Source organism: Salvia hispanica, chromosome 6 (assembly GCF_029641045.1).
Source record: "Salvia hispanica isolate PSC_SH4W2 chromosome 6, Shi_PSC_v1, whole genome shotgun sequence".
Classification (NCBI taxonomy): Eukaryota; Viridiplantae; Streptophyta; class Magnoliopsida; order Lamiales; family Lamiaceae; genus Salvia; species Salvia hispanica.
This window is the reverse complement of record NC_142697.1, coordinates 12,967,759-12,982,212: the sequence shown is the minus strand read 5'-3', so window position 1 is coordinate 12,982,212 and position 14,454 is coordinate 12,967,759. Positions and strand designations below refer to the sequence as shown.

The following is a 14,454-nucleotide window of genomic DNA, read 5'->3' as shown; positions in this document are numbered from 1 at the left end:
TAAATAATGCATTCCAGTATTATGCCTTACCCAAGAGACCAGAGTTTATTGTCATCATGTCATGTATATAATCTAGAGTAAATGCCTACCAGTTAATTAGTAGTTAATTGTTGTTCAAGATTATATCATTTCTTCTTTCTCTTTGAATAAATCATCCATTCAGTAAAGTTCCTTAGTAATTAACATGAAACTCACCATTTATTCAACTCCGCATAGTAACAACTTAGTGACTTACAATACATAAAGAGCTTCAACAAACAGAAGCAGAGAAGCTTATTCAAAGAGACGGTGAGCATGTAACGGAAACTGGTTAGGTAGGAAGCGTGGTAGGTTCACAACCATCATGCACACAAGCTAAGACATCTCTGTAGTCCCTTGAGATGGTGAAGGAGTCATACACCTCCCCATCACTACTCTTCTTGTACTCGAACAGAAGGGAGCTACGGTTGAATGCTGTCATCTTCACAAACCCAAAGTCAAGGTCCTTGTAGATGCTCCACACCGTATCAATGGTAGTGAAATCCGATAGGTGGCTTCCTCCTCCTCCAACTACAACGTGGATGGTCCCGTTCACCGTGCCAGAATAATGTGATTTCTCTGAGTTTACACATTGATTCTGCAAATACCGGATAAGATATGTGAATAGCTAACCTACGTTTATATATATATATGGACAGCAAGGCACCTCACCTGGTAAATAGGGCAGATCCTTTCATAGTTATGCACATGACCGTAGAAAGCAATGTCTACTTTGTACTTCTGCCACAGCTTCTGCAAACTCTCCCTTCCCATAGGCTCTTCGAAAGACCCTTCTAAGCCGTACCAACTATTGGATGAGTAGCCAAGAACACGATGAGCTACAAAAATCAACCAAGGTTGTTTTTGCCTGTCTGCAGATGCCAGACATTTTTCAATGAACTTGTACTGTTCGGATCCTTCCCTCCAGTCATGCTCCGAATCTGCAATGCAGAAATGGAACATACCATAGTCCGTTTCGTACCTGCAAGCAAAAAATCCCTCGTTTGAAATCGGAGAGTACAATGCTAACCTCTGAGGCAAGGAAGCATTGAGAGCTACAATTCTAGGTTCTGACATTCCAACTTAACGTATGTTTCATTATTGTATCTATGCTCAGCAATGCTCAAGTGAACGGCCACGAGAAAGTTGCTAACTGGAATGAACTTTACCAGAACTTGGCTCTATTTTCTGCAGGAACATAGTACATAGTCTCAGCAAGCACCCCACATTCACCACCAGAGTCGTTAGTGTCATAAAAAGAACCTGAATTTGGCCAATCGCGCTCATGATTGCCGCTGCAAAGAGAAAACATTTATGTTATCTACACTAAGGAAAACAAAACACACACACACACGTGCGGAGAGACCAAAAGATTGAAAAACTGAAGATGAAATAGGCATGGAAGACCAACCTTGCAATCATATAAGCCTTTGCCGATTGTATAGGATCCACTTGTGCAGTAAACTGATCCCACTGAGAGATATAACCATTTGCATATGGGAGATCTCCAATGTGGAAAACTATGTCGTAGTTATCAAGGTCTTCAATAAGACGATCAGTGGTATTGAGTGAGCCTGGCTGATAATCAGCATATTCATTGGAACCATCGCGCTCCGCCTGAAAGTTTGCATCATCCGGTTGTGATTCATATCGATTATTTGAATTACTTATTACAGAATGGAAAGGACATTGAAATAATTTAGTTTCCTCACAACATGGAAAATTACTACCTTTCCCATGTCACCAAATATTATAACGCGCTGCAATGATTCTTGTCCGGGATATGGTGATGACTTGAAAGAATATAATTTGCTCCAAACATATGAACCATTAGATAATATGTGACCCATCCTATAGGTGTACCTGGAATATCAAGGATTGCATATTGAGAAAGAGTGATAGCTAAACGCAATGCTTGACGAGGAAAATAAGATTGGAGGGAAGGAGAGAAACGAACACAGTGTTAGGCCACAAATCCTTTAAGAAACTTGTGTGGAAGAAGCCCGGATCACGCCAGCCGACTGTTCGAGCAGGTCCACCTAAAACCAGTTTTAGAAACTCCGTCAGCTACAGTCCCGTATGCTCTTAATGTTTAAATGGAACAAACAAGTGCCTCATCTTTTCTATATTCTATAGGATTCAAAGCTATGCCCACATAACATGATCAAGAGCAGCAATAAATCTGTTGATTCTATTCTACCGCAAAACTTGTGAACCAGCTCCATGTTGTGCACTGTTGAATTTTTGTTCACAAACTTGACATGAACAACCCAGTAAAAACATGGAATGAAGTTCAAAGTTATCTTTGGCAACAGTGCAACACTTCATATTACTAAGATGATACATTTATTATTTAGAAGAGGGACTCTAACGTATAAGGTATTTGGGGAACACAAGTTGAAATATCAGCATGATTTGCTTCACCTCTCCAATTTAGTCTCAACAAAGTGAGTAAAATCTTTAACCATAAGCATTTTTGCTTGAACTTACCAAAATTCAATTGCAGTTAATCTAGCGATAGGAACATAGACTCAGAGAGCCTCCACGAGATTTTCTTAGTTCATGTTTGTCACAGGAAGTTGACTTCAATGGGACTTTTTGATAACTTGCCAATAAGAGATTCTACTAGTGAAAACAATTCAGAGGGGTCACCCTTATTTTGAAGTAGGTGCACTGAAATTTGAGGTTAGAACCAAATGGGCTTACCACACATGCTTCCTCGAGAAAATGTCAGAGTCCCAGCCGGGGAGTATATTTGAGTGTATCCCTTCCAGCCCCATTCAACAAAAGGGACGGCTTCATCAATACTGTAGCCGCTGGTCCAGGTAACTGTCATCTACAGAGAGCACAAAAAGAGGAATGATAATGCCAATATTTTATCAAAATTAAAACAACTGTTTAGACTATGAGTAACTAAACAGAGGAAAAGCAACGGAAGAACCAGTGTAATGGTAGGCCAGATTAACTTACAATGTCCCAAGATTTGCCTTGAGCAAGCCGTGGGTATAGAGGCGCCTTCGGATTTGCAAATGATATATGATTTGAAACCGCCACCAGTTTTGGCTGCATGTCATGAAATTCTCATCACGACACAAATATAGCAAATATAAGCGTTGTAAAAAAATGTGAGGATCACTCAGCTCTATACTGTCTAACAAAATATTAAAAGCTACTATAACTCATCATCAGAGGATATATTAGCATTGAAACTTCTACTGCCAACCTAGTGAGAAATAACTTGAGTACTTGAATCACGTTTCTGTATAATTACTGAATAGTTTTTTATTAGGGCGAAGTAAGAATGAATGTTGTCTTACATTATCCAGTCCACCAGTAAAGAGCGCAAAGGAGAAATCAGCGCGCTGATTGATCAATTGGAACTTCAAGGTGGTTTTTCCAGTGTTGGTGTAGTTGAGGTTGGAGAAATTCGCATATTTATACTGAATCAAACGCAACAATGAGTATAAATAGTGGATTAGATGGACAGAATTAGATTATAAACAAAAATCACAAGGAAACCAACCTTGATCGGGGCTGTGCATAAATATGGAGTTTCGCCTTCATCGAGAGCACCTGGTTCCGGCTCACAGATTGATTCACTGTGGTACAATTGAATGAGAAATACGAGTCAATTTTGTAAACTGCGGAGAGAAAATATGAATGCAGAGAATGAAATTTACTTGAATTTAGCTGGAGAAAAAACTCCAACCCAATCATCTTCAGAGGGTTGAGCATTTTGAAGACGGACTTCCACCCATTCAGTGTCCTCGCCCTTAATCAAAACTCTATTTTGTTAAACGAATCATCAAAATCTTTGAATTGTAGAGAAAATAAATTTGTATTCATCATTTTCGAACGAGAGAATTCAATTGTGAATTTAATAATCAAACTATATTTATTTAAAAGAAACCTGTACAATTATAAAAAAAGCATTTTGCAAATTATAATAAAACAATATAGTAGTACTAAATTAATAATTCTGTTTAATGCGTAAATCTCTTTTCTCTGTATTATTACCACTTTTTACTTGTTAACGAAAAAGCTATGATGATGAATTAACTTTCATAAAAGGTATACTCCATAATAATCACAAGAAAATGTATTTTTACATGAATTAAATATTTAATTAAATTGCTGATAAATAAAATTTCTAATCATAATCAGGACAAGGGTATGACTAAACAGTACCTATCACTCTAATTTTTACATTTTCAACGTGATTTAATTTTCCATTTTTTGAGTTCATTATTTACTTTTTGTTGGGTCTAGTCTAATATTTTAGTTTTTTTGTTAGTATGATGGGTGTGTTGTTTATACTGCGTTGTTTTAGCCGTAAACACTTATGGCAGTGGCAGATCCAGGATTTTGAAATTGGGGATGAAAAAAAATATTGTTGTAACCTAAAATTATGATAATAAAGACTAATGTCAAAAATGCAATGATTAAAAAATGCTACTCATATATCACCCTAAAACTGCAATGCTAGGAATCGAACCCTGGCCTGTTACTCTAAAGACCAACCCTTCAACGACTAAGTCACTTATAGGGCTGGGTAAATATACCGAAAAACGGTATATCGATCGTATCGTATTGAAAAATATCGAAATATATCGAATTTTCGGTACACCGAAACTTTCGGTACGATACAATACCGTATCGAAAGTTTTCGGTATGATAACGATATAAATTTTCTTATACCGCGATATACCGTTTTATATCGAATATATGGTATATATCGATATTATCGGTATTACCGAAATATATCGAAAATCAATACGTATCGAGTTATCGATACATATCGTTTATACTATTTATATCGATAATAATAATAATAATAATAATAATAATAATACTAATAATAATAATAATAATAATAATATAATTTATTTTTTTAAGATCAGAAGTTTAAATCATAAATATATCCATATAACTAAATTATATATTTTTTATTATGAAGATGTGGACAATGTTTATTTTATTAAGTTAAAATTATATTAATTTTGGTTTTATTTTTTAGTTTTGAAATTATAATTTTTGGTATAAAGGTATTCGAAATGGTATAAAATTTCAGTATATCGTACGAAATATCGATATACCATTCAGAACGGTATACCGAAGTTCGTTACGATATACCGAAATTTTGAAACGGTAACGGTATAGTTTTTTTCCATACCGAAATTCCGGTATACCGAAATTCGGTATACCGAAACTTTCGAAACAATAACGATATAAAATTCTTTCATATCGATATTTTCGGTATGATAACGAAACAAAATTTTTGATACGGTATATCGTATCGACCCAGCCCTAGTCACTTATGCTACAGCAGCAGGATATCGATATTATTAATTAAGACCGTATATTTTGGGGGTACAGTTGTACCCCTTTTATAAGCTGCATACGCCACTGCTTATGGCATGTTCAAGAATCATGTATTTAATGTTTCTAGTAAGATGTGTATAAAGAGAAATACTACTACTAGTCATGGTTGGTCAAGCTGAAGAACGACTTGGAATTATTATTTGAAACTGGGTATAATGTGTAATTTTGAGAAATGTAAGGCGCACAAACACAAAAAGTGGATGTATAAAGAATATTCTTTGAATTTAATTGTTGTTAGATGGAGTATGAAGATGCACAAGTGTATATATTTATTTCTCACTGTCCATCTCAGTTGAGATTTTATATAGAAAGAGTAATCCCCATAACTCAAATAAAATATGTTTTCCATAAATTGCAAGGATTGATATAAGCATTTATCCATTTAACGGGAGCCAACATGGGTGAAACAAAACCAAAAAAACTAAAAATAAATCAATTTAAGATATGTGATTTAAATTCCAAATTACATTCCAGCAGCATATACACACAAAACTGAAATAATGACAACGGGTGCACAAAAATGCAATTTAAACAGAATACTATACTTCTAACTGAAAAACAAACAAATAAATAGATAAATAAATATATAGGATGTGATTAAAAAAATAACTAAATTCTAATATAGAACTAATAAATATCTCAACTCCGTATATTAAAAATATTAAAACAATAATATAAGTTTACTAACACAATTTTATGTTGATAAACTTATATCTTTTTGTTTACAATGACATAAGTTTATCAACACAATACTACGTACATGGGTTCCGAGGAGTCGTGGAGAGGCTTTAATAGAGGCAGAACGGCGGAGAGCAGCAACAGTTTTGTGGATTGCTATTTTGGACAAGGGTTGCTCTCCCACCACCACCCTACCCTTTTCTTTACCATCACTGTGTTTTCTAATAACTGATGAATATGATGATGAAGATGAAGAAACAAAAGTAACAATTACTGCAAAAACTAGAGCTATGAACTTCATCTTCCTTGCTTAATTGGCTTTGCTGCAACCACATCTCCTATTTATAGACTTATAGTTACATTTTTTCAAACGTACTCCAGCAACTATTCACATTTGATTTTTTTGCTTTCTGTTATATCATATTTTATTCTGTGCTATAAACCACGTGTATTGGCTTAAACAAGTTTCTTTCTCAATGCATTATTGTTTTTCCAATAAATGATATTATCCGCTGTAGTGTAGACAAATTTTAGATCATATGGGATATGATTTGTTATATGATTAGTGACTACTTTCACCCAATAAAATAAATACCTTTGTTACTTTTTATTTTTACCCAATAAAGACCCTTTTTGTTACGGAATATATTCATGCACAACATTATGTAAACTCTACTACCTCCCTTCATCCTATCAGTTTTTTAAGACTATTTTATTAGAGTTAACTCTTTTTTCTAAAGTAAGAGTACAATTTATTTATTGCTTTTATTTTATTCCCCCATATTTTCACTCCTTTTATCTTATTCTTTCTTAACTCTCCTATTTTATTCTCACGTGCTTTATTCATACTCCATTTAACTTATAAAATATTTATTCCTTAATCTCCGTACCTAAAAGGATTCCTACAACAATAATGGGACAAATTAAGGAGTATCTGGCTAAGGGATGATAATTTTCGACAATACAAACAGACACAAAACTAATGGGTTTGAGTACAACCTTATTCAGTTTTTGTCCTTGTCAGATTGATTAGTTAGGAGCCCGATTATTTCGATTTTGATTCAGATAATTTGCTAAAAATTAATATTATTATTTAATTATTTAATTATTTTTATTATTAAAGAATGAAGCACACATGTGACGATGCAGGTTCAACAACAGTGTGTCACCGTATTTTTGTGGTATACCTGACTATCAAAATCAATGAAATTAGATCATTTGTGTTTTTAGAATATTATTTATATTTTATAATTTAAAAAATATATTTTATTCATAATTATATTTATATTTCACGATAGATTATATAATTTCAAAATATATAAAATATATTTTATAAGTAATATAGTTATATTCATGACTCTTACGGTATGTACCTTAGTTTACAGTGTATACCGAATTTCGTACATAGGCGGTATATCGCGGTATATGAAAGTTCATACCGTTATATCATACCCTACCGCAAATCACGGTATACCGAAAATTTGATATTTTCGGTACAATAAGATCGGTATTTCAGTATTTTTTCCAGCCCTAGTACTCCATTGTTCCGCATTAATAGAGTTGTATTCCTCTGTGTGGCATTCCAACATAATAGTGTTACTATTTTTTATTATATTTTCACCCCTCCTACTTTATTCTATTTTCACCTCTCCTACTTTACTCCCTCCTCTCTCCGAGCATCACCAACAACATCCCTTAACAAGCCCGGACCCATCTTATCGGGACAAGATGGTTAAGAGATGTCGTTGTGGGTGCCCCGCCCCGTCGGGCTTCTTGGTGTGGAGGGTTGTCCCGTCCCATCCATTAGTTTTTTTTTTTATAAATTAGAAACAAATTAAATTTAATAAAAAATTCCCTTCTCCGAACATCAGTTTTTCCTTTTTATGTTTTTTCATATTTTTATCTTCCAATTCATCCCAAAATCATCTATAAAATATCACATTCATCACATTCTTACCCAAAACTATTTCTCACACTCATTTTTCTCTCTAAAAATTTTCATTTGCTTTCTAAAAATTAAATTATGCAATTTTTATTTTTAGGAATTTGTAATATAATTTTCAATTTTTTTAATAAAATTTTATACTATATAAAATGTTGTTTTATTAATTGATTTTTAAATTGAAGAAATGAAATAGTGCAAATAAAACGGTTGGGGGCGAATGGTTTAAGATGATGTCTTTTAAATAAGGCACGAAGTAAAAATATTGTGCATGCATAATCTTCTTAATTAGTGAAGGGGAGTACTCCATTTTTATTAATTTTACTTGTAGAATTTTCTTTGTTTCAATTGCATAATTATATTTACGCTTATCAATAGTCAATCAACAACAACTCGCAAAGGGCGAAGATCGTACTAGCAAGCATTTTGGAATTGTTCTCTCTTTAATTGTACCTTCTTCCAATCAAACCCTAATCAGGTTACCTCCTCTCTCCTCTCGATTCCGCAGTTGTGCATTGTATTCACGTATCAATTCATCTTGAGATCTGTTACCTGGTTTGCCGGTGATGTTTTTTTCAATTTTTATTTGTCTTTTAATATCTTCTCTGTTTTTTTTTTCTGATGGATCATTATGTTCGTTTTGCCAGTCGAAGGCGTCATGTTAGGTGCTTTAAGACGGAAAGCCGCTTCCGGCGCCTCATCTGCTTCGGTAAATTCTTACTTTTACGTGCATGTAAATATCTCAGTATGCAATTTCTCAGTGATATTCTGTTTTGCTTAATGGAAAAAGATGCTCGTGGGAACTCACTTGTGCACTTCGTGGATTAGGTTTGTGGAAAATCATTTTACAAGCTTAAGCCTGCAGGATCTGCCCCTCGGGTGAGCTCTCCAGTGGTGGAGGAGGTAATGTGATGGTTTCATTTAAATGCTAAAGAATCAGTTGTTATCATAAAAATGTGAAAATCATGCATTTATAGTCTGCTTTGATCTGTTACTCGAGTTTTGGTGTAAAAGACATTGTGTCGGATTGTTGTGAAGTGTGCTATTCAATTGGATTTAATTTTTGATTGAGATGTATTCGACTATATGTGGCAGTCACTTATATTTAAGATGTTGAACAGATAAATTGCATAAGGGGATTTGGCAATGTTCGAACTTTTTGTCACCTTCCTTCCGCTGGTATGAGTAGTTTCATTTCCTTTGCCCTCACATGGCCCAAATTACTCATTAGATGGGTTTTCACTAATTATTCATGAATCGTATTTATACAGGGCAGAGAATGTATTTGATGCCAAAAAGGTTAGTAATCCAATATTTATATACATTTACAAGATTTTCATACATTGTGTAGATTTTACTATATGATGAATGCTAAGATAAAAATGGGTTTGGCATAATAAGGCCAACTATTGAGATTAATTATAGTTTAAAATCAAACTTAAGTTTGTTTAGGCTTATTAGGTAGTATGATCGTAGAAAATTGAGTTTAGGAACCAAATGTATATTTTAGACCACAATTGTGTTGGACTTGTGAAAGCAAAGATGTCATAAATTCTAATTGCAGAACAAGCCTCAATAAACTATACTATTAACTTGATGATGGAAATTAGTTATATCATAGAGAGTGCCAGTATCCTGAAATGTATCCTCAAGATCAAGTGGTACAGTTGTCACTTGACTTCACGTCCATTGGATTTTCTGGAAAAGGCATACATTTTACGTCCTACTGAAATATTTAGGAGGAATATGTATGTTAACTTGTTTGGGAAACTTGCCTCAGATGGATATGATTTTTTGTTTTATTTGCAGGGAAGCACTAAACAGTTCCCTCAAGAATGTCAATTTGCAGAATTGGAGTAGGCCATTCAGTTCTGACAGTGGTATGGTGTTTACTTGGATGACCTTTACAGTTGCCAGTGATTATGGACAAGCTTATCATGTTTCAGATGTATGCCCTTTTCTTAGGTTTGCGGCCCAATTAGATTTGTATGAATATCAAAAGTAGGTTTTCAAACAATTATGAATTTAAGGACATAAATAATTTATCTGGGGCTAGCAAAACTAAGAATTAGAAAGGCAGGGAACTTAATGTAAATTAGTTTTGGATAAGTTATATCCTTCTATTAGTTTCTCTAGGACTCAGGCTCTGCCTTTTTAGTGGAGTTTAAGGTGTTCCCTTGGTTAGCTCATCTTTACATGCTAGATGACATTTGCTGGCTTCTTCTGCAGTGCCGGTTTCATTATATTATTTGCATTATGGCCTTTAATTTTTTGGTATCTTGTTTGCTGTTTGTATTTTTGGCCACCAAATTCCATCTATTGACTTGTATATAATTTCAGAATTAAGATTGGTTATCGCCATGTAGATTGCTGGGAGTCACATTCAATGCATTTATTTATTGTTTTATTCATTTCATGATCATGCTTGTAACTTGCTCCTTATTGATGCATAAGCAGATGGTGATGTTTTTGAAGCTGTTGTCCCTTTTATGGGTGAATCTATAACTGATGGCACTTTGGCAACATTCTTGAAAAGTATGTTTCTCTATAAATATTTATGACATCACTTTTTTTCACAAAAGTTATTGTCATCTGATGGTGAAATTTTAACTGGTTGATGTTCTGAGCAGAGCCTGGGGATAGAGTGGAAGTTGACGAGCCAATAGCTCAGATTGAAACAGACAAGGTACTCACTAATAGTGAACTCATAATAGTTCTCTACCATTTCCTGCAGCAGAATCATCATCTGCTGTCACTCCCTGGCCCCTGCTATTGATGATTCTGGATGGTAGCGTGAGTGCGTGACATTTGTTTGCATATTTATATTGTGTTGCGTATCCAGAACTAAGAGAAGCAACTTTTTATATGTGATTCTTCTCCAAGGTTCTTATCTCATATTTTCCATTTGTTTGCTCATCATTCCAGGTCACCATTGATGTCAATAGTCCTGAAGCTGGTGTGATCAAGGAGGTGCAGTTTCAAAATTTTGAATAGCACTTTATTCTCATTATCTGTTTTGTTACTTTGGGTGTTGATTATTTTTCTTATTGTCTGCTAATAGTTTGTAGCTAAGGAAGGAGACACCGTAGAACCTGGTACCAAGGTTGCTATAATATCAAAATCCGGTGAGGGTGCGACTCATGTTGCACCTTCCGATGAGAAACCATCCGAAAAATCTCCTTCTTCCCCATCACCTCCTGCGGAAGAGATAAAGGAGAAGCAAGCACCTAAAGTTGAGACAAAACCTGCTGTAGCAAAGCCCAAAGGACCTCCTCCCAAACACTCTGCTAGTGAGCCCCAGCTGCCTCCTAAAGAAAGGGAAAGACGTGTATGTCCAAAGTTTTCACGTATTTGTATGAAGCCATTATAAATTTGTGATAAGTGGAGTTTGTAACGTTATCTGCTCTGGTGCAGGTGCCTATGACGAGGCTTAGGAAACGAGTTGCCACACGATTGAAGGATTCTCAAAATACATTTGCATTGCTGACAACATTCAATGAAGTTGACATGTGAGTTTACTCAGCTCCAGGTGGTTTTAATTTCCTAAAGAAGGATATGGGTCTGTTCATATACTTGTAATTTCTGCGACCGTTGTGGTTTAGTCAATCATATTGTCCTGTTCTAGCTAAAACAAAAGTAGGTATTTTTTTTATGCTCAGCAAGAGAAATGCCCATATGAATATATGATGATGTGGCCATTACCAGTTATTTATCCTGCTGGTTACATGCTTTGTTTCAGTTTGTATCTGGACTTTGTCCAATTTTCTTATTTGTGCAAGTTTTAGTGTTTGTATTGATTTCTGAGTTCATCTTGACATTTGTATAAGCTGTTTCACCACTATCAATAGGGCTGCAATGGCTGCTCAACAATATTTGGAATATTTATCCCAGTTGCTTGATTACCCTTTTCTGGAATCTAGATTTTTTATACTACCATATACTCCAATGTCCATGCAACATATTTGACCACTAGACATTTGATTTGTTTTATATCAGGACTAATTTGATGAAACTTCGTTCTGACTACAAGGACGTATTTGCTGAAAAACATGGTGTGAAGCTGGGTTTAATGTCTGGATTTGTTAAAGTATGCTGGAATTAATATAAGTATTTATTCTTATGCATGTTTCATGTTAATTGAACTTTTTATTGTTTGTATTTCAGGCAGCAATAAGTGCTTTGCAGAAGCAGCCAATAGTGAACGCTGTTATTGATGGAGATGATATCATTTACAGAGATTATGTAGATATTAGCATAGCTGTTGGTACCCCCAAGGCAAGATACAATTTACTTAGAGATGAAACTTTGATATATTTAAATTTTGAAGTACACTGCTTGGAGTGTAACATAAATATCTATTTGCATGATGTGCATTTGAAGTAGGATTAATGGTAATATCACTTCCATGGATAGATATAGGGTTGTGGATAGACAATGCATCCTTTTCAAGTTGGATATGCCTCTCTATATTTTTACACATAATCTTGCTAGGAAGTTTTTGTTTTATGAAGCATACGAGAAAAGCCAACTTAATAGATTTGGCTTTACCTTCCCTCATATGCCTTTTGGTTACTCATGAATTTATAGGTTTTCTCAATCACTTGTTCTGAGAAATTTATATGTCATCAGGGTCTTGTTGTTCCAGTTCTTCGGAATGCTGAAAATATGAATTTTGTGGAGGTCGAGAAGGAGATTAATAACCTCGCCAAGAAAGCAAATGATGGCAGTATATCAATTGATGAGATGGCTGGGGGAACGCTTACCATATCAAATGGTGGTGTCTATGGAAGTCTTCTTAGTACTCCCATCATCAACCCTCCTCAGGTTTGTACCTCTTCTGTCTTTTAACATGTTGGTCTTCTCTAAAGTATAAGCACATATTCATTAAGTAATCGATTGTTGAAATTGTAGTCTGCTATCCTGGGGATGCACTCGATAGTGAGCCGCCCTATGGTGGTTGGAGGCAACATTGTTCCAAGACCCATGATGTACATTGCACTCACATACGACCATAGACTGATTGACGGGAGAGAGGCTGTATTCTTCTTGAGAAGAATCAAAGATGTGGTGGAAGACCCGCGTAGACTGCTGTTGGATGTATGATGCAGCTGTGGACATTGATGCATCAATGAGTTTGAGATGGGCAAAAATAAATGCACAATGTTGAAAGTTTTGCAGTTTTTGCTTATTGCTTCGTCTTTGAACAAAGATTGTCTTTCCATGTGGCCTCCCGTCTCCAAATTGGAAAAGAGATTCTCCGAACACAACCATTCACGTTTCTCCTCACTTTCGAAACCGCCATGTATACGGTGCTTGATTATTGAAAATTGGCTAAGTTGAAACATCACAATTTATTAGTACTGAAAATTGCTTAAGTTAAAAACTTCACTTTGGAAACGCCATGCACATGTTGGTGTTAGTGTATTTTTTTCACACAATTAGTGTGATGTTTAGCAATTGCCTAATTTAAATGGAACTAATAGCTAAATGAGGAAACATAAAATAAAATTATATATACATGTTGGACTTTACTAAATAACAATAATCTCTTAACAGGGGCCATAATATTAAGAAAAATGGGTATACATTACTTAGATGTAAATCGTAAAAAATAATTTCTATTTGAAAAACTAATTCTAAATTGTCTCATTTGTCTATCCAATGGAAATGCAAACTTGCAAAAGACCGTAACATAAATCATTTAGACGATAAAGAATTTATGTGTATAAGAGTAGTCAGTAAACTAATAGCAAAATAAAATAGAGTACAATCTTATAAAATGAAAACAAAAAACAGAGTATAATCATGATTTCATAAGAGCAAAGCACAGCAATTTATTTCGTATCGATATTGAAAGATCGTATTGCTAATCCTTCAAAGAGTCATACACAAATATTTACCACAAAATAAAATAACTCCTGAGTTTACCAAGTAAACTGCCAATATCATCCATATCATATCATAAGATTAAAATTAATCCTTGTTAAGATGGACCAATCAAACACAATGCACACAACAAATTAATTAATTCCGGTAATATGTTTTAGCATGCATGCTTTGAAGTGGGAGATATATATATACTTATTTATATGAAGATGTTTTGGTCAAAAGTGCATTAAATCTTAAGAAATTTTTTATAATTAATTAAGTTAGATGGGGGAATGAGTCCGAATGAGAATGGGTCATAGATACATAGAATTATGGAAATGGTCCCAAATAAGTGAAATATATATAGAAGACAAATAAAATTATGAGAAGAAAGGCCGTTGAAGATGGATGACACCATCCTTTAAAAGCATGGGGTCTTCTCTTTCAAAATTGTCTCTCGGGTTATCTTCATTGGCAGTCTCAAAGTACCTAACTTTGTATCAAATCTCACCATTTTGTTTTTGTATCCTTTTGTATCCGATGCATGGGAATGATATTGACTCCTA

General features: G+C 34.5%; 2 protein-coding genes across 4 annotated transcripts; one reads left to right on the top strand and one right to left on the bottom strand.

The window, feature by feature from the left end:
* Positions 1-172: 172 nt before the first annotated feature.
* On the bottom strand, positions 173-6,379 carry LOC125205332 (nucleotide pyrophosphatase/phosphodiesterase-like). Its single transcript, XM_048104199.1, has 12 exons — positions 6,161-6,379; positions 3,699-3,790; positions 3,542-3,617; positions 3,336-3,458; positions 2,989-3,081; positions 2,725-2,854; positions 1,976-2,057; positions 1,749-1,881; positions 1,430-1,635; positions 1,188-1,313; positions 691-1,000; positions 173-616 (listed from the first exon to the last, which is right to left on the bottom strand). The coding sequence occupies exons 1-12, from the start codon at positions 6,377-6,379 to the stop codon at positions 311-313; spliced, it is 1,896 nt and encodes a 631-aa protein (XP_047960156.1). The 3' UTR covers positions 173-310.
* A 1,966-nt stretch (positions 6,380-8,345) lies between these two features.
* On the top strand, positions 8,346-13,418 carry LOC125205331 (dihydrolipoyllysine-residue succinyltransferase component of 2-oxoglutarate dehydrogenase complex 1, mitochondrial-like). 3 transcript variants are annotated; one of them, XM_048104198.2, is made up of 15 exons: positions 8,346-8,583; positions 8,668-8,729; positions 8,849-8,923; positions 9,142-9,199; positions 9,292-9,319; positions 9,830-9,900; positions 10,478-10,555; positions 10,651-10,706; positions 10,946-10,990; positions 11,082-11,348; positions 11,435-11,529; positions 12,017-12,107; positions 12,185-12,295; positions 12,650-12,844; positions 12,932-13,418. In XM_048104198.2, exons 2-15 carry the CDS (start codon positions 8,679-8,681, stop codon positions 13,121-13,123), a joined length of 1,413 nt encoding a protein of 470 aa, XP_047960155.1. In that variant the 5' UTR covers positions 8,346-8,583; positions 8,668-8,678; the 3' UTR covers positions 13,124-13,418. The 3 variants fall into 3 exon arrangements, with proteins under 3 accessions (XP_047960155.1, XP_047960154.1, XP_088917263.1); XM_048104197.2 differs by having other exon boundaries at positions 8,347-8,498; XM_089061137.1 differs by lacking the exons at positions 8,346-8,583; positions 8,668-8,729; positions 8,849-8,923; ... (1 more) ...; positions 9,292-9,319; positions 9,830-9,900 and adding an exon at positions 9,921-9,968.
* Positions 13,419-14,454: the final 1,036 nt, after the last annotated feature.

What these genes read in the sequence shown, in the direction of transcription:
- LOC125205332 (XM_048104199.1), bottom strand. Translation starts at nt 6,379, where the DNA reads ATGAAGTTCATAGCTCTAGTTTTTGCAGTAATTGTTACTTTTGTTTCT. An exon ending in TTTTCTCCAGCTAAATTCAA is followed by an intron (nt 3,618 to 3,698) that starts GTAAATTTCATT and finishes ATTGTACCACAG; the next exon opens with TGAATCAATCTGTGAGCCGG. An exon ending in TTCTCGAGGAAGCATGTGTG is followed by an intron (nt 2,058 to 2,724) that starts GTAAGCCCATTT and finishes AACTGGTTTTAG; the next exon opens with GTGGACCTGCTCGAACAGTC.
- LOC125205331 (XM_048104198.2), top strand. Translation starts at nt 8,679, where the DNA reads ATGTTAGGTGCTTTAAGACGGAAAGCCGCTTCCGGCGCCTCATCTGCT. An exon ending in ACATTCAATGAAGTTGACAT is followed by an intron (nt 11,530 to 12,016) that starts GTGAGTTTACTC and finishes GTTTTATATCAG; the next exon opens with GACTAATTTGATGAAACTTC. An exon ending in CCATCATCAACCCTCCTCAG is followed by an intron (nt 12,845 to 12,931) that starts GTTTGTACCTCT and finishes TTGAAATTGTAG; the next exon opens with TCTGCTATCCTGGGGATGCA.